This window comes from Hyperolius riggenbachi, chromosome 6 (genome assembly GCF_040937935.1).
Source record: "Hyperolius riggenbachi isolate aHypRig1 chromosome 6, aHypRig1.pri, whole genome shotgun sequence".
Classification (NCBI taxonomy): Eukaryota; Metazoa; Chordata; class Amphibia; order Anura; family Hyperoliidae; genus Hyperolius; species Hyperolius riggenbachi.
The window spans coordinates 23,077,922-23,102,656 of NC_090651.1; the positions used below are offsets into that span (position 1 = coordinate 23,077,922).

Consider the following 24,735-nt stretch of genomic DNA (forward strand, 5'->3'; position numbering starts at 1 on the left):
CTGCCCCCCTGGTTCTGTGGTCCCCAGAGGCCCCTGTAGAGTCTTCAGCAGTGTAGTGACTCATCTGTCCCGGCCGGCCGCTCCTCCATAAGTCTGCGGCTCCATATGTTGCCTACTTTATCCTTTACAAGGGCTCCTCTCCACCGTGACCCAGTGGCATATTCCGTAATAATATGTGCCGGCTCCCGGAGGAGAGGCAGCCCTGTGAGGTTGAAGACTGGAGTGCATGGCCCAAGGAAGCAGCGTGCTGGCTGGAACAGGTGAGTCGCTTCACTGCCGAAGACACTGCAGAGGCCACTGGGGGCCATACTTAAGTTTGGGGATGACCGGGGGAGGGGGCGGGGCCATAAGACGGGTTGGGCCCTGGCACAATTGCTTAGGTTGCCCCTATGGCCATGATTTTTTATTTGTGAATTCTTAGTGGTATGCTTGAATTGAGGTGTGGTGGTGGTGTGACTAGATGTGTGATGGGGGTGTGACTTGAGGTATGGCGGGGGGGCATGACTCGAGGTGTGGTAGGGGTATGACTGGATGTGTGATGGGGATGTGAGTTTAGGTGTGGTGGGGGCATGACTCAAGGTGTGGTGGGGGAGTGACTGGATATGTGAAGGTGTGACTTGAGGTAACGCAGGGGCGTGACTCGAGGCGTTGGCTGTGTGACTGGATGTGTGATGGGGGTGTGACTTGAGGTATGGCCACGGCATGACTCAAGTTGTGGTGGCGCCGTGACTTGAAGTGTGGCTTGGGCGTGACTCGAGGCGTGGTGGGGCCAGATTACAGGAGTGGCAAGGGCGTGTCTTAAGAGGTGTGCCTTTCATTTGACGTGTGTGTCGCTTACGAGCTCCCCTGCGTACATCAGTGGTGGGAGCGTTTGTGAACGTCGCGCAGGAAAGGTTGATTCTAGAAAGGACGCGCTGCTTAGGAACAATAGACGAGGAACATTCTTGGGGAGGATAAGACTCCCGATTCACTTCTCATATTAGCTGCCTGGAAAGCTCCCAAGAAGTGTGTAACCTCAGCCGGTCCCTGGCCCTCAGTGTAAGCGTTCCATTAATCACGGCCTCTGTGTACGCTCACAACAGGCCTGTTCTGTTGTTATGTTTGCAGAACCAGCAGCAGAACCAAGTCAACAAATGAAGTGTAATTGATAGGGAGAGAGAGCGTTGGAAACCTGTCTGTAAACACAGAGCTTTATACACTAGCATTGAATGAGTCCCGCCTGCACTGCCACACTGTGCAAGGGAGCAGGGAGACTGTCTGCTGCTGCAGCTGGGGACCCGCCGCTGCGAGGGGCACACAGACCGCCGTCTGCTGCTGCTGCTGGGGACCTGCCGCCGCGAGGGGCACACAGACCGCCGTCTGCTGCTGCTGCTGGGGACCCGCCGCTGCGAGGGGCACACAGACCGCCGTCTGCGGTAAGTCTGGCAGAATTTACTGCAGTGTCATTTTCACAGGCAGCTAGGCACAGTCGGAAATGGAGATTTCCAATTCCGCGGAAATTCTGATTTCAGCCAATGCCGAATCCGATTACCGATTCCGCAGATTTCTATTTTCCAACCAGTCTTTTTTTGGTCATTTTTTGCATTCTCTGATTGGCTATAAGTACTTTCAAGTTCACTCTGCCTTCTGTGATTGGTCCGATGCTTCCAAAATGCTGTGATTGGTCTGAAATTGCAAAGTTGTGGTCATGTGGTATTTTTGCAGAAATCCGATTTCCATTTCCGATTGGAAATACGGAAATTTCATTTCGGCAGAATCGGCATGAGCGTCCCCTACAGGCAGCCCTCATTATAAATTGCAAATTGGCTATTACCACAGGGCTTATTCAAGTGGGTGCTTGCTGATGTCTGCCAATGAGAGTTTTTGTGGTATGTCATCAGCTGGCGGCTTAGAAGCATCAATGCTACATACACACTTGAGATAAAAGTCTTTTGAAAATGAAAGATCACAGGCCAATTTTACCCCCTTCCTTGTAGTATGAGAGCCATACCTACACAGTCTATTCTATGGAGCTGAACTCCCCATCAGACAGAAATCTTACCACCCTTCATGTAGTATGAGAGCCATACCTTCACAGTCTATTCTATGGAGCTGAACTCCCCATCAGACAGAAATCTTTGCAAGATGCTGCACACACAGATGCTGTACACATGCAACAGATCAGTATCTGCAAAAGATCCGTTCCTGCAAAAGATCCGTTCCTGCAAAATGCATTCATAGTCTATGAGATCTGCAGATCATCATACACACCTTGTTTAACAAACATTCATTTGCAGATCAGACAATCATCTGCAGATCTGAAGATCCATCCTGGTGGATCTGATCTGCAGATGAATGTCTGTTAAACAAGGTGTGTATGATGATCTGCAGATATCAGACTATGAATGCATTTTGCAGGAACAGATCTTTTGCAGATACTGATCTTTTGAATGTGTACAGCATCTTTGTGTGCAGCATCTTGCAAAGATTTCTATCTGATGGGGAGTTCAGCTCCATAGAATGGACTGAGTAGGTATGGCTCTCATACTACATGGAAGGGGGTAAAATTGGTCTGTGATCTTTCATTTTCCAAAGACTTTTATCTGATGTGTGTATGAACCTTTAGTCAATTATAATTAAGTGTGTACTAGGCTTTAAGCTACATACACACTTGCGATGAAATACCGTAATAATGGCACCTATTCACACCAATGCAAATCTTTTTTCTATTGGCGCCATTATTTAGGGTGTGTAAAAGGGCACCGCATTGATATAAAACAATTATATCGTTTGTAAAATCGTTTGCGAAAATATAAAAATAATATATCGCTTAACGATAACCCATTATTTAACAAATAATTGTTTCTAAACTGTATAACTGTTTCCAACACTTCCGTATGCTTTCTCAGAAAAAAATAATTTACATTTCAACTTTTTGTACCACAACGAGCAGCTTCCGCTATTCTCACCTATGCTACAAATTATCGTTTTTCAAAAACGTACTTAACCTTATATCTAAAAAAAACATTTTTAAAAGGACCTCTATCGCAAAAATCTTCAAATGTAAAATACATGTAAACACATACAAATAAGAAGTATATTTCTCCCAGAGTAAAATGAGCCATAAATTACTTTGCTCCTATATTGCTGTCACTTACAGTAGGTAGTAGAAATCTGACAGAACCGACAGGTTTTTGACTAGCCCATCTCCTCATAGGGGATTCTCAGGGTTTTGTTTATTTTCAAAAGCACGTAGTTGCTCTGTCCAACTGCCCAAAAAGGGTGCAGTGAGCGGGGAAGCTGGCCAGCAACCTTGTATAAATCCTTTTCAGGGAATGTCTTTATAAAGAATAAGGCCTCATTCACATTGCGTTCCGATCACATTAGCGTTCGCGTTGGACATTTTTTGAAGCGCTTTTTTTTTTCCCCTTCTCAGCGATTTCTGTTCGTTGGACGTTTTTGGTAAACGCATTTGCTGAGCGGTTCTGTTTTTTCACTGTAACTCTTTGATCCGTAAAAGAATAAATACAATGTATTTATTCTTAGAAACACGAACGCAGTCGCTGCAGAAAGCGATTTTGTGAGCTTTTTGCGTTTTTCCTATACCTTCCAATGTATCCCAAAAATGGTCCATGCACCGCTTTGCTGAGCGGAAAGCGAACGGATCGCTCTAATCTGAACTATCACATAGCATGGTGTAAGCGCTTTCAGTGCGATTTTGAAAAAACGCAGGCGCTTAAAAAAAAAATCCAAAAATGCCTCCAGTGTGAACAAGCCCTAAGAGCCTAGCTGAGAATCTCCCATGAAGAGATGGACTAGGCCTAAACCTGTCGGTTCTGTCAGATTTCTACTGACACGTTTTGGACATGACCATCTCCCCATGGGGGATTCTCAGGGTTCTTTGTTATCAAAAGCATTTCCTGAACAGCAGTTCCTATGCTTACCTATTAGTCAGTGTCTCAGCTACATGGAATGCACTAAGCTGTGCATAGGTGAGGTTGCCTGCAAAACATGCACCATTGGGGGGACATGAGGACAGGTTTCAGAAACATCGGTCTAATTTAGGGGGAAGCCAATTAACTTACAGTATATGTATGTTCTTGGGATGTGGGAGGAAACCCGAGTGCCCGGAGGAAACCCACGCAGACACAGGGAGACCATGGCATGCTCCACAATGGTATAGTAATGTAATATCATAGCTTATATTTGGGGTACAGTGGGGGGGGGGGGGGGGGGGAATGCACCAGTGAGGTAAGTTTATTAACAATCATAGGGAAGATTTCTAATCGAAAATTAAATTCCATCATGCAATATAATTGTAACATTAGTATACAACAAGGAAACCGCTCACTTCCAATAAAGAACCGTGCCGGTACCCGGAGACTAGGGATGGTCGCTGGATTCCGCAGAATTAAGAATTCCGCGATTCCGACATAATTTGGTGATTCCGTTCTGTTGTGACGGAACGGAATTGCTATATCACTAAGGCCCCGTTCACACTTGCGTTTTGGCTTGCAAATGGACCGGATCCGGATTGTATCAGGACCTGATCGGATCCGATCCGGTCCGTTTGCATCAGGCCAGTGGCGGACACAGGCAGCAGTGGGCCCCTGTGCAAAATATGAATTGTGGGCCCCCCTGGCAAAAAATGGGTGCGGCTATAACCTGCGGCGCGCGAAGCGCGCCGCAGCAAATGGGCGTGGCAATGACCGGATAAGGGCGGAGCTAACTGTAATTTAAAGTGATCCCGGGGTGAGAGTGATATGGAGGCTGCCATATTTATTTCCTTTTAAACAATACTAGTTGCCTGGCAGCCCTGCTGATCTATTTGGCTGCAGTAATAAACTGAATTACACCAGCAACAAGCATGCAGCTTAATCTTCTCAGTTCTGACAATATTGTCAGAAACCCCTGACCTGCTGCATGCTTGTTCAGGGTCTATGGTTGAAAGAATAAGAGGCAGAGGACCAGAACGGCAACCAGGCAACTGGTATTGCTTAAAAGGAGAGAAATATGGCAGCCTCAATATTATTCTCACCTCAGGTTCCCTTGAAAAGTGCAACGCAAAGACAGTGGGCCCAAGTTTTGGTGACCCTTTCCCCAGAAAATTCACATAATTGTGCAGGTTTTCTCAAGAAAATACACATAATGTGAGCAGATTTGCCCAGAAAATACATTCAATCATGTCGGCAGATTTGCCCAGAAAATACGTGCAATGATGTCGGCAGATATGCCCAGAAAATACGTGCAATGATGTCGGCAGATATGCCCAGAAAATACGTGCAATGATGTCGGCAGATATGCCCAGAAAATACGTGCAATGATGTCGGCAGATATGCCCAGAAAATACGTGCAATGATGTCAGCAGATATGCCCAGAAAATACGTGCAATCATGTCGGCAGATATGCCCAGAAAATACGTGCAATCATGTCGGCAGATATGCCCAGAAAATACGTGCAATCATGTCGGCAGATATGCCCAGAAAATACCTGCAATCATGTCGGCAGATATGCCCAGAAAATACCTGCAATCATGTCGGCAGATATGCCCAGAAAATACGTGCAATCATGTCGGCAGATTTGCCCAGAAAACACATGCAATCATGTAGCAAATTTGCCCAGAACATACATGCAATCATGTGGCAGACCTGCCCAGAACATACACGCAATCATGTGGCAGACCTGCCCAGAACATACACCTGCTAAAATAAATAATAAAAAAAAAACATTTACTCACCTGCAGCAGCAGACCTCCTGTCCCAGCCTCCATCCGGCGCGCAGCTCCCATGGGTGGTTGGGTGGATAGGTAGCCTGGTGGGTAGGTAGGCAGCCGGGTGGGTAGGTAGGTAGCCCTTAGCCGGGTGGGTAAGTAGCCTGGTGGGTGGCTGGGTAGCCGGGTGGGTAGCCTGGTGGGTGGCTGGGTAGGCGGGTGGGTAGGTAGCCTGGTGGGTGGGTAGGTGGGTGGTTAGGTAGCTGGGTGGGTGGGTAGGTAGCCTGGTGGGTTGGTAGGTAGCCGGGTGGGTAGGTAGGTAGGTAGCCTGGTGGGTAGGTAGGTAGCCGGGTGGGTGTGTAGGTAGCCGGGTGGGTGGTTAGGTATCCGGGTGGGTAGGTAGCCGGGTGGGTGGGTAGGTAGCCGGGTGGTTAGGCAGCCGGGTGGGTAGGTAGGTATCCGGGTGGGTAGGTAGCCGGGTGGGTGGTTAGGTAGCCGGGTGGGTGGTTAGGTAGCCGGGTGGGTGGGTAGGTAGCCGGGTAGGTAGGTAGCCGGCAGGGTGGTTAGGTAGCCGGGTGGGTAGCTAGGTAGCCGGGTGGGTAGGTAGCCAGGTAGATAGCCGGCAGGGTGGTTAGGTAGCCGGGTGGGTAGCTAGGTAGCCGGGTGGGTAGGTAGCCAGGTAGATAGCCGGCAGGGTGGTTAGGTAGCCGGGTGGGTAGCTAGGTAGCCGGGTGGGTAGCTAGGTAGCCTGGTTAGGTAGCCGGGTAGGTAGCCGGGTGGATGGTTAGGTAGCGGGGTAGGTAGCCGGGTGGGTGGGTAAGGTAGCCGGGTGGGTGTGTAGGTAGCCAGGTGGGTGGGTAGGTAGCCAGGTAGGTAGGTAGCCGGCAGGGTGGTTAGGTAGCCGGGTGGGTGGGTAGGTAGCCGGGTGGGTAGGTAGCCAGGTAGATAGCCGGCAGGGTGGTTAGGTAGCCGGGTGGGTAGCTAGGTAGCCGGGTGGGTAGGTAGCCAGGTGGGTAGGTAGCCAGGTAGATAGCCGGCAGGGTGGTTAGGTAGCCGGGTGGGTAGGTAGCCAGGTAGGTAGCCGGCAGGGTGGTTAGGTAGCCGGGTGGGTGGGTAGGTAGCCGGGTGGGTAGGTAGCCAGGTAGATAGCCGGCAGGGTGGTTAGGTAGCCGGGTGGGTAGGTAGCCAGGTAGATAGCCGGCAGGGTGGTTAGGTAGCCGGGTGGGTAGCTAGGTAGCCGGGTGGGTGGGTAGGTAGCCTGGTTAGGTAGCCGGGTAGGTAGCCGGGTGGATGGTTAGGTAGCGGGGTAGGTAGCCGGGTGGGTGGGTAAGGTAGCCGGGTGGGTAGCTATCCGGGTGGGGGGCCCGACTCCTATCCTCCCTCACTCACCTCGGGGCCCCCCTCCCGGTATGCGCTGCAGCCGGCGGGAGAGCAGAAAATACAGGAAGTCTCCGGCCGGGGCTGCAGCAGACGCTAGAGGCAGCTGCTGCTTAGTTTCCGATATGTCTCCAAGTTGGAGACCAAGCGGCAGCTGCCGCCCCGGCCGGAGACTTCTTGTATTTTCCGCTCTCCCGCCGCATGAGGGGGGGGGGGGGGCGAGGTGAGGGGGGAGGACAGGAGTTGGGCCCCCCAGGTTAAAAAAATAATACATAAAAAAAAAAAAATTTAAATAAAAAAAAACCTGCAATACTTAATGGGCCCCTGAAGCAGCGGAACTTCAGGGGCCCTCGTGCGGCGGCACGGCCTGCACGGCCGTATGTCCGCCACTGCATCAGGCATGCATCCGGATCCGTGGGGTTTAAAAACAAAAAAAAATAACAAAATTACCTTGGGGTCTGCACTGCAGAAGGTGCACCTGTAGAATCAGGTCCTCCGCTGTAGGCCTCCCCTCCACCTCCGACATACTGCCAAACAGCTCCAGCACACTCCAGCACGTTAGTCACTGCTGCTACACTGCTCCCCATATGTCCCCATCCGAAATGGCCGCTAGAATCCGCATAGGAAGTGGGGTAGAACGTCAGGTATTTGCATCCTGTGTGTTCTGTGCTTTCCGTTCCCCATAGGTTTCCACATCCGCATGGTGCAGTCAGGATCCGTTCCAGGTGCGTGGGCCGGATGAGCCGGACCCAAAAAATAGCGCATGTTGGAAAAGTCTCCGGAATCCGGATCCGATCAGGCTCCGTACATGTGTGAAGGTCCGCATAGCCTTTGCATTGCTATGCGGAACGTACATTCCGTTTGTACAGTATACGGTCCGGATCCGATCAGGCGGATCAGGACAGGGAACGCTAATGTGAACCGGGCCTAAGGCAGAATTTCCGCGGAAAAATGTGAAATTCCGCGGAATTTTACGGAATGCAAATTTTTTTCCCCACCAAACTAATTTCTGCCTAATAATAGGCAGATTTCTACTCGATAGACTTTCTTATTCCCCTCCTCCCTTTGTTCTCTCTCCTCCTCCTCCTCTGGAGGAGGGTCTTGTCTTCCAGGGAATTGTAGGATTTCAAAAGCCAGCTTACATACATTGGCCGGGAATCAAACCCAGGTCTTGTGCTTGGTAGGCAGCTCTCCTCACTGCTATACCACCACCAACACTACATGCTGAAAACAGCCTAGCATGTAGCATTATGATATATCCAAGAGAAAAATGAGCTTGCTTAGGGAATTGTAGGATGTCAAAAGCCAACTCACATACATTGGCCAGGAACCAAACCCAGGCCTACCACTTGGTAGGCAGCTATCCTAACCATTATACCACCAACACTACATGCTGAAACTTCTTGAAGCAGACTTCCTTCCACCCTCCAAAAGACACACATACATCCCCATAAAATCATTCAACAGCAACTGCGTGCACAGTCTTTGCGGTACACAGTCTCTGTGGCACAATTGGTTAGTGTGTTTGGCTGTTAACTGAAAGGTTGGTGGTTCAAGCCCAACCAGGCATGGCCTTACCTTTTGTGTTCAACAGTTGTCCGAAGAGAACCCCAGATTGCCATGTAGATTCATCTCTCTCTCTCTCTCTCTCGTAGGGATGGTCACCGCTTTCCGCGGAATTGTATTTTCCGCAATTTTGGGCGGAAATTGGTCATTCCGTTCTGTCTGGTCAGAACGGAATTGCTTTTTCAATCCAGTGGAATTCCGAAATTGCCTTTGAAATTCTGCCGGTATCCGTTGATGGTTTTAAGCTGAAAATTCAGTTCAATGGCATCAAGCCCTAGAGAGAGAGAGAGAGAGAGAGCTCATTTTTCTCTTGAGTATATCACAATGGTACATGCTAGGCTGACTTCAGCATGTAGCATTGTAGTGTGTTGTGTTGGTGGTATAATGGTTAGGATAGCAGCCTACCAAGCGGTAGGCCTGGGATCGATTCCTGGCCAATGTATGTGAGTTGGCTTTTGACATCCTACAAATCCCTAAGCAAGCTCATTTTTCTCTTGGATATGTTACAATGGTACATGCTAGACTGGCTTCAGCATGTAGCATTGTAGTGAGTTGTGTTGGTGGTATAATGGTTAGGATAGCAGCCTACCAAGCGGTAGGCCTGGGATCGATTCCTGGCCAATGTATGTGAGTTGGCTTTTGACATCCTACAAATCCCTAAGCAAGCTAATTTTTCTCTTGGATATATCACAGTGGTACATGCTAGGCTGGCTTCAGCATGTAGCATTGTAGTGTGTTGTGTTGGTGATATAATGGTTAGGATAACAACCTACCAAGCGGTAGACCTGGGTTCGATTCCTGGCCAATGTATGTGAGTTGGCTTTTGACATCCTACAAATCCCTAAGGAAGCTCATTTTTCTCTTGGATATATCATAATGGTACATGCTAGGCTGGTTTCAGCATGTAGTGTTGGTGGTGGTATAGCAGTGAGGAGAGCTGCCTACCAAGCGCTAGACCTCCGTTCGATTGCCGGCCAATGTATGTAAGCTGGCTTTTGAAATTCTACAATTCCCTGGAAGACAAGACCCTCCTCCGGAGGAGGAGGGATGAAGGGAAAAAGGACTAAGGGAACAGTTAATAGGCTCTATGGGCTACCATTTAGCATAAAGAAGGTTCCATTTGCGATCAGTTTAATTTTTTCGCCGGAATCCGGAATTCTGCGGAATTTCTCAAAAATCCGGCTGAATTTTCATAGCGACAGAATTAAGCGCTGGCGGAATCCGCGAATTCCGGCGGAACAGAATTTGCTCTTTCCGATCATCCCTACCGGAGACTGGATCCAGAGATATATGCAACAAATGTTTGATCCATGTTTGTTTATACAGAGACTGTCCATTAGGATGGACGCCACCAATCAAAGCAAGAAGCTCGCGGCAGTGAAGCTGTCAAGAGTCACCTTTAAAGCGACAAACAGAGACGTGGAAGCAGCTACAGTGAAAGAGGTAAAATCACAACCCAGCCTCAGATTCCCGGCCAGTGAGTGCATGCGGGGATCAGGGACGGACTTCTGAAGAGCCAAACACCTGAAAATGTATGATGCCTAAAGGATCTGTACATGGAAGAAGGGGTTTCACATGGAATGGGAGGGACTACAGTACATGGAGGTTACACATGGAAGAAGGGGTTTGACATGGAATGGAGGGGCTACAGTACATGGAAGGGGAGACTCAATATAATTGGCCTAGGGGCACAAAAAGTATAAATCCTTGGCAGGGATCCCATAGCTTAAACGATTATGTGAGGACTCAACTATAGGTCCTCCTGACTTCATTCTCTCTCAGGTGACAGCAGATGGTATCACTAGTGCTGGGCGTAATGGAAAAAACTACGCTTACGGATCATTACGCGTAATTTTACGCTATTACGCATTATGGAATTACGGTTATGGCGTAATTTATCTACGTTTCATGGCTGTAATTACGCATGGTCCTTACGTAATTACGCGTAAGAATACCGTAATGCAGGTTGTTACAGTACGGTCTTACGCGTAAATTTCTACTAGCAATTAATGCGTAAGGCCATGCTCCCAAGCGGAAAAGTTGACGCATGGATCAATATTAGGTAGCCACCGACTTTAAGGGTTAATAGCAAAGCCCCGTTAATTGCTAAGAGCCTCAAATTTGGAGACTATATTAAGGAGATCAGGAGGAATAAGAGGAAAAATTTTCTTTTCAAAAAGACCTTATAGTTTTTCAGAAAATCGATTTTAATGTTTCAAAGGAAAGATGTATACATTTAAAAACCCGCCGACTTTAACGGTTAATAGCAAAGCCTGCTTAAAATTTAGGAACACCAAATTCTCAGGGTATATTAAGGGGATCAGTGGGAATAAGAGGAAAACATTTTTTTTCAAAAAGACCTTATAGTTTTTGAGAAAATCGATTTTTAAGTTTCAAGGGGAAAAATGTCTAAATGTCTTTCAAATGCGGAAAATGTCAGTTTTTTTTTTGCACAGGTAACAATAGTGTATTATTTTCATAGATTCCCCCAAGTGGGAAGAGTTTTACTTACTTCGTTCTGAGTGTGGGAAATATAAAAAAAAAAACGACGTGGGGTCCCCCCTCCCAGACCTCTTTAACCCCTTGTCCCCCATGCAGAGCTTGCGGAGCACCGGCCGCGTGGGGCTCCGCACCCTGACTATACCAGCCCGCATGGTCCATGGATTGGGGGGTCTCGGAAGGGGAGGGGCAGCCAAGCTTTCCCCTCCCCCTCCGAGCCCTTGTCCAATCCAAGGACAAGGGGCTCTTCTCCACCTCCGATGGGCGGTGGAGGTGGAGGCCGCGATTTCCTGGGGGGGGGGTTCATGGTGGCATCTGGGAGTCCCCTTTAAAAAGGGGTCCCCCAGATGCCCACCCCCCCTCCCAGGAGAAATGAGTATAGAGGTACTTGTACCCCTTACCCATTTCCTTTAAGAGTTAAAAGTAAATAAACACACAAACACTTAGAAAAAGTATTTTAATTGAACAAAAAACATAACCACGAAAAAAGTCCATTAATATTCTTAATTAACCATTAATACTTACCTGCCCCTTTAAATAAATGATCCCTCGCAATAGCCTCGGAAATGTTCTATCAGTTACAATGTAACAAAGTTATTACAATGTAACAACTTTGTTACATTGTAACTACGCCGCACCCGACGTCACTCGCCGCTCAGCCGCCGCATACACTTACGCGTCCTTGCAGGACGCTGGGTGACATGTGGGTGACATGTGGGAGAGGCGGGGAGGGCAGCGGGAGCCGGCGGGGACTTAGCCCCTCCCCTTCTGAGACCCCCCAATCCATGGACCATGCGGGCTGGTATAGTCAGGGTGCGGAGCCCCACGCGGCCGGTGCTCCGCATTCTGGCTATCCCAGCCTGCATGGGGGACAAGGGGTTAAAAAGGTCTGGGAGGGGGGACCCCACGTCGTTTTTTTTAATATTTCCCACACTCAGAATGAAGTAAGTAAAACTCTTCCCACTTAGGGGAATCTATGAAAATAATACACTATTGTTACCTGTGCAAAAAAAACTGACATTTTCCGCATTTGAAAGACATTTTTCCTCTTGAAACTTAAAAATCGATTTTCTCAAAAACTATAAGGTCTTTTTGAAAAAAAAAATTTCCTCTTATTCCCACTGATCCCCTTTATATACCCTGTGAATTTGGTGTTCCTAAATTTTAAGCAGGCTTTGCTATTAACCGTTAAAGTCGGCGGCTTTTTAAATGTATACATTTTTCCTTTGAAACTTTAAAATCGATTTTATGAAAAACTATAAGGTCTTTTTGAAAAAAAAAATTTCCTTTTATTCCTTCTGATCTCCTTAATATAGTCTTTAAATTTGAGGCTCTTAGCATTTAAGGGGGCTTTGCTATTAACCCTTAAAGTCGGCGACTTTTTTATATTATACGGGAACGTAATATTACGGGATTACGGCGGACTGTGTAATTTCAATAGGAGTTTACTGTCTTACGCGTAATTTGTTATGCGTAATAACGTAACTTACGGTCTACGCGTAATTAATTACGTGTAATACCGTAACCTTACACGTAACGCTTACGGTGCATTTGTAGTGAATTACGATGCGTAATTACGCTAATGCGTAATTTCGGCCCAGCACTGGGTATCACACTGAAGGAAAGTCCTGCATGCATGGCTCTGTGTCTGAGGACCTTTCCAGGTAGTGCCAGCAAGGTCGCCCCTAGGCCAACTTTATTGTGACTTCCCTTCCTATCCTATTCCTTGTGCAGCCCGCTCTTCCATGTTTAACATTCAAGTAGAGCAACCCCCATGAGTTATATAAAGATCCATTGGGCTGAAGCTCCCATTTCTAAGGGCTCGTTTCCACTATCGCGAATCCGCATGCGGATTCGCACATGTAATGCAAGTGGATGGGCCTGTTTCCACTGTAGCGTTGTTGAGGTGCGTTTTTTTCAGCGGTAAAAAAACGCACAAAAGAGCCAACGAATTCGCCTGCGAGTGGAATGCATGCGAATCGCCGCTAATGTATTTAATAGGAAATTCGCATGCGGCTATGGTATGCGAATTTTCATGCGAATTCGCATGCGCATTCGCATAGGTACCAATGCAACTTCAAACAGGCAGTGACATGGTTAAATTCGCATATACCCTCACCTATGCAAATTCGCATGCGAATTCGCGGCAAAAAACGCCCAAAAATTCGCATCCGCATGCTATTTCATGCAATTTCAACAGCGGTGGAATCCAGGCGATTCTGCACCGCAATAGTGGAAACGAGCCCTAAGAGTACTTATTTGCAACCTCTGTCCATTTGCAACCTTTTCTTCCATATGCAGAAATCATGTTGAATCAGTGGATTATAAACGATAATTGGATCCAGGATTCTCTGGGTAGAATTTCTCACCTGGGGACATATGCAAGTAATTTTTTCTCCTGACTCATCTCCTAGGAGATATTTATCATCTTCTCTTTAAAATAACTTTCCTGGATTTTTATTCAGTTGAAAAAGTACCTAAAAGTAGGTGTAAGAGTACTATCAAATTATTTTTGAGTATTTTCTTGCTTGCTGAGGGTTCAAAAAGCATTTTATGCCAAGGAGTGAAAATATCACCAAGACAAAAAAGGAAATTGCATATGGGCCCTTGCCTTGCATTGGGCATCTATTCTCAAGATCTCAGGATGTTGGATATCCCAATCTTATAACCTCCTTGGAGTTCTCCTTCTCGAGTTCTGCCACCTCTTTTTTCTTACTTCTCTCTTTCTTTCCTTTGTCCTCTCTTGAGTGTTTTGTTGTTTTTTACTTTTCAGTACTCACAGATAGATAATATTTAGTAATTTTCCCCAACCTCTGCAGACTTCTCCAGTATCACTACAGTACACTACACAGCACTTGGGGAGGGGTAGAGAGGTTGAGGACATCGACAAAAGTAACATGATGAATAAAATACTGTATATAATGAATTCCAAGACACAAAAGGGTGAGAGAGCTCTTCCCTTGCGAGATTACAATCTAAGGAATAAGGTGCAAACAAGAGGAGGGGTAGTATACAATATACTTACCTAGAGGCAGTGTGTTTTTAGGTTACCTAGTAAGGAGTACAACTTGGTCAGAGGTCAAAGTGGGAATGGCCTAAGATGCTTGTCCGAATAAGTCAGTTTTGAGAGCGCGTTTTAAAGGTAACAAAGATTGGGGAGTGACAGATGTGTTGTGGAAAGAGATTCCAGAGGAGGGGTGGAGCACGTGAGAAATCTCATTCACGTGAATGCAAGGAGGTAATTCTAGAGCAGGACAAAAGAAGGTCATGTGCAGATCTGAGATTGCGGTTGGGTTGGTATCTGGAAACTAGTGAGGAGAGCTTTGTAGGATAAGAGCTTGAACTGGATCCTCCGGTTAATTGGCAGCCAATGAAGAGCTTGACAGAGAGGAGCAGCAGAGGAAGAGCCACAAAGTTGTATGTTACAATAGTCCAGACTAGATATTATAAATGTATGTCAATTAAGTTCCATATAAGAAGATGCTTGATGTGAGTGTGGACATGTGCCTAATTCGAGTGATAACGGCGTTCATTCAAAAAACTCTTCCCATGAGTTTTCTCTCTATCACTTTCTTCAATCAACTTTTATTCTGAGGTTTCTAAAACTCAGAGAGCCTGACCATACACCACAGACCAATTCCCAATCGATTTCAGAATGAAATATCTCAGGAATCGACTTGTGTCGCCACCGATTTTGCCCGCCTGGTCGCCCTCCAAATGTTAATGGCCCCATCTCCCCCTCCCACTGTACAGTATAAATCTTTACTGTCCTCTGTTTCCCCTAAGCGCTGCCATCACACCAAGCTTCACCACATGGTCATGGCGCGTATACCACGAGGTGCGCGTGTGACATCACACACACGTGCCTGGCTGCGCTCGGGGAGACAAGGGAGGAGACTGGGAGTTGTGGACAGGTGAGACTTACAATGCACTGGCACTGGGAAGGGGGGACATTTACATTTGGGTGACAGTGGTTGGGAGTCTGTCGTATTTTTCGGTCATCTTGATATTGCACGCTTTTACCAACACAATCCCGATCGACCATGTCGGATCGGATAAAATGATCAAATCGGATGGTGAATTGGCCTGCGATGGCAATTTCTCATCACACCCACATTGCCATTCCACACCCGGCAGCCAGGAGAAGTTATTACTCCATGATGTCTTTCTTCCTTTTGACCAAAGTCCCTTTTTAAGCCTGCAGGTACTCTAATATCCAGAGGGGTCCCAAATGTAAAGTCACCACCGAATGAAGCCTCTTCCAAAGTTAAAGATGTGAAGAAGGCTCCTCCTCCCATCAGTCTGAGAGGTCTGCTGGCCTGCCAGCGCTTTGGCATGGAGCTAAAGGTAAGAGGAACCATTCATGTTGGAATAAACACAATGCATTGTGGAGGTGATCTGCACAGCCCAGAGGCAGGGAGACAGCTGGTTACTGTATTGCTTTGGCCACAGCTGGGAAGTGACACCTCTGGGTGTAGTTGGTGGTAGTTTTTGCCAATACAAACCTGGCTGCTGAGACAGGAAGTGAGGTAAAGCCTTTAAAGCGGACCTGAACTCAGAACTTCCTCTCTGCTCTAAAAGATAAGCAACAGCATAATAACCTTTAAAGAAAAAAACATGACTTTGTTACAGCTGATACAAATCCTGCAATAAATTTGTAGTGTCTACTTCCTGCTTTCATGCAAGCAGACCTATTGCTAACTTCCTGTGTTTACAAATTAGCTGCTCTGCCATGGCAGTCTGCTGACACAGGCAGGAGATCAAATTACAACTTGTGATTAGTCACAGATGAGGTGGGATTAGACAGGCTAAACTCTCTTCTGTCCTGTGCAAGAGTTCAGCTCCACTTTAACATGAAGGCAAACAATAAGGCCTATATTGTGAGTTTGCAATGCAAATTGTATGCAGCTTTGTGGCCAGCACTGCAGCTCAGCAGAGCCCTATCTACCTGTCCCTGTTGTGTGGAGTACATGGAGATGGTGAATGATATGCTAATAAATGCAACTTGAATTCACATTTAATTTAAACTGTATGTAACTTGGAATCCGGCCAATCAAATATGCTTCCTACTGAATCTGATCTGGCCCATTTCTAAGTTGCATACAGCCTATAGTAAATTTCAATGCAAGCTGGAAGAATTTGCCTCTCTTTGACCTTCTCTATTTATAAAGCATTTAACCCTTCCCCATCCTACCTATAGTGTTTATAAAAGATTGATGAGATAGACATGTGTATGAACAGTGCCTAGCACACAAATAACTATGCTGTGTTCCTTTTTTTCTTTCTCTGTCTGAAAGAGTTAAATATCAGGTATGTAAGTGGCTAACTCAGTCCTGACTCAGACAGGAAGTGACTGCAGTGTGACACTCACTGATAAGAAATTCCAACTATAAAACACTTTCCTAGCAGAAAGCTGCTTCTGGGAGCAAGAAAGAGATAAAAATGGAAATGTCTTATTGGTGAGGGTCACACTGTAGTCACTTCCTGTCTGAGTCAGGACTGAGTCAGCCACTTACATACCTGATAATTAACTCTTTCAGGCAGAAAAAGAAAAAAAGGAACACAGCAAAGTTATTTGTGTGCTAGGCACTGTACATACTCATGTCTATGTCATCATGTCTTATATCACCTCGGGTATCCTTTAAATAGAAAGGTTCACAACCAACAGTTTCTTTTTTGCAAGCAGAGAGGTATGCACTGTGGTAGGGTGTAGGAACGCTTTCATAAACACCAAGCAGATAGGATTTGGACAGCAAGGCGATAAGACTCAACGGAGCTGCAGTGCTGGCCATGAAGAGTTCATCTCTATGCAGCACAGGGGAGAGGTGGGTGGGGTCAAGCAATCCCCTCCTTGCTGAGAATTGGCAGCAGTTCACTGAATGGGGAATGCCCACTTTCCTGGCAGCTGTAAGTTTTCCCTTTGGATTCTGAGTCACATGACTGACTTTTCCAAAGGGAGTGTCTGTGAAAATGGATAAAATGGCAGAATATGCAGCTCTAATAATAATGAAAAATCTGTGAGATGGGAACTGGGGTTTTTAATAATATTTCTTCTGATGAAAGTTCCGAGAGGAGGCAGTAAGCGGGTAACACCAGGGATGGCGTATAGATAGCGGCAGAATGGGAATACGATCACCAAAGATGCCGGCAGCACAATACTAACGCGTTGTATGAAAACTCTTCCAGAGTCGCGTAGCCTTGAAGAGGCGATCCAGATCCCGCACGCCCAACCGCAAGCCAATACCGATCATCAATGAACAGGTGAGGATTATCTGTATTTATCTGTCACAGTGAATGTCGGTGCTCCAAGAAAATATTTCAAGGAGTTTGTAAAATGTGAAAAAGATGTGCCTCTTTTACACCAGTGTTTTTAAACATTGTAAAAAAAAATACTCAATCCAGGGGTGCTGCTGAGGTTTTCGTGACCCCAAGCATCACATCATTTGTGACCCTCCCCCACCCAGTAAGGGGCCCCTTCTCCAGTAATAATAGGTAGCCCTCCCTAGTATCGGTGACAACCCCCAGTATAGGTAGCCAAGGTTCTCCCCCAGTATACATCATTTTTTAATTATTCATGTGTAAAAAACATTTTATACAGGTTATTTATTGCCTTTGCCGACAACAGAGAAAGAGGCTGTTACCTTAATTGTGCTGCTGATTAGGCAATGGCAAGAAATAACCAGTGTAAAATATACAGTATAAAATGTTTTTTAACACTTGAACAATTGAAAAAAAAGTGAATGTAAGGCAAGGTCTTACAGATATTACTTTCATTAACACAATACAGTGCTTTTTGTTTTAGATTTTCACATTTTAGAGTGTAATACCACTTTAATGGCTGCACTGGTTACGGTGGTGGAGTCAACCGGTATGTCTATAATAATCTATAGCTATATACTTCCATATAAGGCATAAAGGGGTAATTGCTTACCTCTCTAGAAGTCGAAGATATGACACCAGTAAGCTGGAAAAAGATTTATTCAACACAAAAGATAAGACAACACATTTCACGGGTACTCCCCCGCTTCTTCAGGTCAATTCAAAAAGTATATTTACTACTCACAACTCACTTTAAAGGCTGCCTTGAGTGTCACCTATCATAGCTTATGAGACAATGGGCCTGAGCCGAGGCATAAAACGTTGGTAATATTGCAATGCAAAGGCAGCGTATGGCAATATTACTAACGCCTGCAGAGTACCGTGCGTTCTGCAATGAGAACGACCTGCAGCACATGTGTACAGCTAATTTTGCTATGGTAATGCATGTTATGCTACTTGCTAAATGCACATTACCATAGCAACACTCACTTTACCCATGCACCCTGGGTCGCGCTAACTGCGCACTACTTTTTCTTTGGCTGCGCACTGCAATGTTACCAATCCTTTGTGAACTAGGCCCATTGTCTGATGCTTTTATAACTGGTTTTACTTGTGCATTCCCCAAAATGCTTTACCTCCAATTTACTAGCTCTTTAATTGTACCCCTGAACTGAGGGGGTGTTTGCAATTTATTTATACCATTGTATGTGTGGTGTTGTGACATGTCACAGCAGCAGCCTTTTTGTCTAGTGCCCCCAGTGGTCTACTAAGTCATAATCTTCGACTGGTAAAGAACGTTGAATATGGGCGGGGAGAAAGTGGCAGTTCTCCTCCTAAGAACGCCCCTTTCTCCCCTAACCACGCCCACTTGCACCACCCTGCTTAAAGCGCATCCGAGATGAAAAACTAACTATAACAAGTAACGTGTCTATATATCTTATCTGAAGTTTAGATAGTTTACACAGCAAATCTAGCTGCAAACAGCTTTAATAGAATATGATTATTTCTTCGTGTGATACAATGACAGCAGCCATGTTGTTTGTAAATATTACACAGAGGCAGGCTTATCTGCATCTCGAACAAAAAAACCTAATCCCCCCTCCTCCTCCCTCCGAAATCTCTGGCTAGTAATATTTCCCCCTCCTCCTGCCCAGACTGAGCTCCCATGAGCCCTTGCTACTGTCTGAGTGCCTTGGCTCTCTGAAAACCTGTGGGCGTGGCTTGCTTAGTTTATAGGGAATTAAAGTATTAAAACAAAAACATAAAATTATTTGGCTTGAGGAATGCCCTATAAACAATAGGAAAGTAACACAATTATGCAATGAGTAAAAGTTCATCTCCGATCCACTTTAATTAATAATGGCCTCCGCTTAACTCACCCACTTCGGGTTCCTATCGCTGCCTCTTCCATCCTGTCAGCTCTGTCCTCTCATATATGCTGGCATCTTCACTTCAATGGCTCTGACCTGAAAGTACTTCCTGCGTACTACTGGGTCAGCAGCGCCATTGCTGTGAAGATGCCGACATTTACGAAAGGATACTGCGGTAGAATGGGACAACTGACAGGACAGAAGAGGCGGCGATGGGAACCCGGAGTAGGTGAGTTATGTGGTGACTTTCTTTTAAACAGCCCATTAAAAAATGTCAGGAGTACTTTATTAGCGTCCACATGCCCCAACAAACAGTTTATGAATTCCATTCCTTTACTTAGCGTGGCGTTCTCTCGCTAATTGCTTCGTGCAAACAGTAGCAGCAGTTTGCCTTTGTATACGCCACTGAATATTGAATGTTCCAATCTGTAATCGTACGTTTCAGCCTGACACACAATGGTCAGCATCACCAGGAAGAAGGGTGTGTCTGGTTCTTGTCAGGTGAACAAACAGGGATGGATGTAAGCATGGGTGAAGTGTGTTTGCTCTGGCCGTGTACAATGCACAGAGCGCTCAGGTAAACAGGAACGATCTCTTCCGCACAAAGCAAAGCTCACCTGCACAAAGGCTTCCTTCATCTGTGACAGCGGCGGCTTTTAAACTGACATTGTAAGGCAATATTGACCCATGCCTGGAATTCAGGTCACTAGAAAATAGCGCAGCAATGTCGTTTCGGCCCATCTAGTATAACCTATTTCTGCAATGCGATCACATTGTTTTTTTTACCTTCCAGAGCCGATGGTATAAAGTGTACCTATAGGTTATTCATTTACACAGCCAGCCATGCTAATCATTCCCTCACTAAGCAGAGGTGGTGCATTATGGGAAAGCCATCTTGCTCACATCAAGCTGAAAAATTTCACACACCCTCTGTTTTAAGAAGCCAAACTTATTTGTAGCATTTTTTTTTAAGTAAGGGGGATTTATGTTCCTCAGCGGTTCTAACTTCTGGGACTTAAAGTATGCTTGAAATTACATTAAAAAAGTTAGATACTTACCTTCGGCCGCCGCATAGTGCCCAATATGGGCGCCGCTATAGTTGCAATGCTATATCCCACGGTCTGCGTACGTGTAATTCGGATGGCAGCAATAGCCGGACCCTGAATTATGTGCCCCTCCCCCTTACGACTCAGATGGGGAATTTCTTTTATCACTGTTGGGAATTTTAGTAGCAACAGGGCGAGCTGTCATTCGTCTCACCCTGTGCCCTGCCTACCGGTGGCGATTCCATACATACGCCAGCCTGTGAACTGTATGACCCCCTCTTGGACCCCCTCTTAAAGGGGAACTGAAGTAAGAGGTATACGGAGGCTGCCATATTTATTTCCTTTTAATCAATACCAGTTGCCTGGCTGTCCTGCTGGTCTATTTCTCTGCAGTAGTATCTGAATAACACCAGAAACAAGCATGCAGCTAGTCTTGTCAGATCTGACTTTAAAGTCTGAAACACCTGATCTGCTGCATGCTTGTTCAGGGGCTATGGCTAATAGTATTGGAGGCAGAGGACCAGCAGGGCTGCCAGGCAACTGGTATTGCTTAAAAGGAAATAAACATGGCAGCCTCCATTTACCTCTCTCTTCAGTTCCCCTTTAATGTAATGTTATGCATATAGCCGCATTTAACCTCTTACTACTTGGGTGGGTTACCTGCAGCCATCACTTGTCCTTTCTTATATTTCTATGAAGTACGTCACTTAGCTGTATTATATTATATTATTGTATGATGTTTTGCGTCTATGCTTAGACCAAGGGTGTCAAACTTAAATACACAGAGGGCTGAAATCTAAAGGTGGCCACACACGATACAATAAAATGATCCGATTTTACAGTAATTCGATAAAAACGATCGGATCTCCCCAAAAGATCGAATTCCCGTTTTCCCGTTTTCTTCGATTTTAATCGATCCGGAATGCCAGATATTTTTCTTCAATCTTTCTAAAGATTGTATGGTGTGTGTTGGATTGCCAATTTATTAATATACACACCCTAGCAATTTTCTCAGAGTTTCCAATCATTTTATCATAATTGAGGGAAAAATTGAACATAGGTGTGTGGTACATTGGTCATATTTTTGAAATGTTACAATCAGTCAGAAAAATTGATTGCAATTCTTAAATTGAACAGATATTTTAAAAATTGTATGGTGTGTGGCCACCTTTACAGTGGGACCAACTTGTGGGCCAACCTCTATGTCTAGTGCTCACCTCCCTCCCTTATAAAGTTCCCTGGTGTCTAATGGTCCACCTCCCTCCTGTTAACAGTTCCCTGGTGTCTAAAGGTTTCCCTCCCACCCCTAAATAGTTCCCTGGTGTCTAGGGGTCCTCCTCCCTCCCCTATACAGTTCCCTAGAGTCTAATGTCTCACACTCCCTCCACAATGCGGCTTCCCTGCTGGTCTAGGGCTTCATCCCCAATAGAGCTTCCCTGTTGGTCTAGAGTGGGCCAAACATAATGAAAAATGGGGAAACCACTTGAGGGCCATATTTGATGGCTCTGAGGGCCACAGTTTGACATGCATGGCTTTGACACTCATGAGTCATATTATGTTTCTTTGTAAACCCTTTGCTCATTTTCTTGCAAAATAAAGAGACTTTGAACACTAAAGCGATGATACCGTAGTAAAGAATCGCCGGATTTCAGATCATGGCTCTATCTGTCTCCCTCTTTGCCTTTATTCAGGTCCCGGCCGGTTCTGCAAACCCGGCCCAGAGGTTCCCTTACGGGCAGGTGAAAGAGCTCATCCAGGATTTCCTAACAGCAAGGCTGAAGAATGTCACCTATAACCCGGAGACGTCCGGAGATCTCACCAAGGGATTATGTGAGGACATCAAGAAGATGGTGCGACGCTATGCCCCGCCCCGCTACAAGCTCATCTGTAACCTGGCCATAGGCAGCAAAGGCCGGGAGGACATTCTGATGGCCAGTCAGTGTCTGTGGGACTCATACTCGGATAATGTCACCTCCTGCAGCTACCAGAACCTCAGTATGTTCTGTGTGGTCACCGTGTACGCGGTCTATTGCGAGTGACAACGCCCATAGGGGCCTTCTGTCCAATGCTGTGTGTGCTTAGAGGAACAGGGTGTTTATTATACTGGCTAATCACATGGCTGTCAGATGCTGCAGTCTGGGGGCAACATGGTGGCGTAGTGCTTAGCATTCTTGTCTTACAGCACTGAGTCTCTGGTTTGAATCCCAGCCAAGGCACTATATGCACAGAGTTTGTATGTTCTCCCTGTGTCTGCATGGGTTTCCTCCATGCACTCCGGTTTTCTCACATTCAAAAAACAGATAAGTTAATTGGCTTCCCCCTAATTTGCCCCTAGACTATGATACATACACTACACGATACATACTGTACATAGAAATATGACTATGGTAGGGACTAGATTGTGAGCACCTCTGAGGTACAGTTAAATGACAAGACTATATATACTCTGTACAGCACTGGGGTAGATGACAGCAATATATTAATAATAATACTGCATAGACATATGACTATGATAGGATATAAGACTATGACTATGGTAGGATTAGAGTGTGAGCTCCTCTGAGGACAGTCAGTGACATGACTATATACTCTGTAAAGTGCTGCAGAAGATGTCAGTGCTATATAAACACATAATAATAATATGGTAGGACATTAGACTATGACTATGGTAGGATTAGATTGTGAGCTCCTCTGAGGACAGTCAGTGACATAACTATGTACTCTTTAAAGTGCTGCAGAAGATGTCACTGCTATATGAATACATAATAATAATATGTTAGGACATTAGACTGACAGGATTAGATTGTGAGCTCCTCTGAGGACAATCAGTGACATGACTATGCACTAAAGTGCTGAAGAAGTTGTCAGTGATGTATAAATACAATAAGAAAAAACAAAACGCCTATATACTCTGTACAGCACTGTGGGAGATGTTATATAAATACTACTAATAATAATTTTAAGGCGCGGGGGATGGGGTGTTAGACAACAGTAGAGGGACAGCTCGTGTGTAAAAAGGGTTTGATTAGCTGTTAAAAATAGTTAAAATTACCAATATTTTACTACCAACATTAGGGAAGGACAACGTGACACTGTTAATATCAGTAATTTTATGGATATTCCACTAGTGCCTTTTTCCAGCTCCCAAATTACAGTGGTGCCCTATTTAAATGTACGCCTCTAACAATCTCATCAACCATGTCAAGGCACCCCCTAAACACACTGTAGATTTCTGCCCCAAACAATCTCGAGTGCTGCATAAAATGTGTCTGAGCGCTACAATGTACAGTAAAAATAAGAACTGCTCATCATAGCTGCACAGTTATCGCTCCGTTGGCTGGCCTTTCACACAAACAACGTTAAGAGATGGGTAGTAAGAAGCCAGTGATAGTAAAAAAATGTAGTCATTATAAACAGAACAGTGGCGTAGTGCGTAGCTCTCGCACCTTGCTGTGGAAGATGTTGCCACTATATAAATACTAAATAGTAACTAACAATAATAATAATAAACAGAATGTGCATATGGTAAATACTAAATCTGTTTGTAAAATAAAGCAATACAAATAACATGTACATTCCTCTGACATTAAATGTGATGGTTCCCATGATCCTCCTCTTGTACTTCCTGTCTGTCCTGCAAAGTCTCTGGGTACCTGAAAAGGAAAAGCCCTATAATGCACTGCTTCAGAACCCAATACAATGGCCATTTCCAGGCAAGGATCTGACAAACACCATCTCATAACTACCGGTAAGTGCAGGAGGGTAACTATAAATTATAGGGCTGCCCAGGAAGACTTTTATGCCCCCCCCCCCCCAATGTTTACACCCTTTCCCCTTGCCTACCCCTTGTGAACCTCACAGCCCAGCTTCCAAGGGTCATAAAACAAGTGTAGCCATCATAATTTTTCACACCCATAACAAGTTGGTCCTAATTATCAGAGAGAGTGAAGTGAAGTAGTAATAGGGCCCCCCTTGCAGCTCTGGGCCTCCCTGCAGTTGCAGGAACTGCTCCCCTCTAGTTACGCCCCTGGCTAAGTGACAAGAGTTCACAAATGTGACTTCACAGTTGAGACTGCGGGAGCATCTATAACAGTCTTGTCCAACCAACTGCATCAGAGGGAACGGTCCATCCTATACAATAAAATGCAAGTGTCCCTACGTCATCAACTGAATGGTTGTGTGTCCCTGGCTTTTTTGTACTGAGCATGTGCGCAGCCAGGGCAGTTAGGACACAGGGCTGGACCTGACAGTTTGCTGTGTGTGGTTCACAGAGGTTCTCATTGCATTGTGGGAAATAACAGCTTTCTCCAACTGCCAAGCAAGCAGCTCCCGTGTGCATCTACTTCAGACAGTGGTGGGGAACGAGCAA

The 24,735-nt window shown here is 45.7% G+C and overlaps 2 protein-coding genes across 2 annotated transcripts in view; one reads left to right on the forward strand and one right to left on the reverse strand.

Annotated features, from left to right (window-relative positions):
• CDCP2 (CUB domain containing protein 2) overlaps positions 1-24,735 on the reverse strand; it is a 98,852-nt gene that overhangs the window by 73,854 nt on the left and 263 nt on the right. The gene's annotated exons all lie outside the window — the stretch shown is intronic.
• On the forward strand, positions 1,244-24,395 carry LOC137522374 (dynein light chain Tctex-type protein 2B-like). The gene is made up of 5 exons (XM_068242420.1): positions 1,244-1,415; positions 9,959-10,075; positions 15,329-15,478; positions 17,318-17,392; positions 22,058-24,395. Exons 2-5 carry the CDS (start codon positions 9,974-9,976, stop codon positions 22,403-22,405), a joined length of 675 nt encoding a protein of 224 aa, XP_068098521.1. The 5' UTR covers positions 1,244-1,415; positions 9,959-9,973; the 3' UTR covers positions 22,406-24,395.

What these genes read in the sequence shown, in the direction of transcription:
- LOC137522374 (XM_068242420.1), top strand. Translation starts at nt 9,974, where the DNA reads ATGGACGCCACCAATCAAAGCAAGAAGCTCGCGGCAGTGAAGCTGTCA. An exon ending in GCTTTGGCATGGAGCTAAAG is followed by an intron (nt 15,479 to 17,317) that starts GTAAGAGGAACC and finishes AAACTCTTCCAG; the next exon opens with AGTCGCGTAGCCTTGAAGAG. An exon ending in TACCGATCATCAATGAACAG is followed by an intron (nt 17,393 to 22,057) that starts GTGAGGATTATC and finishes GCCTTTATTCAG; the next exon opens with GTCCCGGCCGGTTCTGCAAA.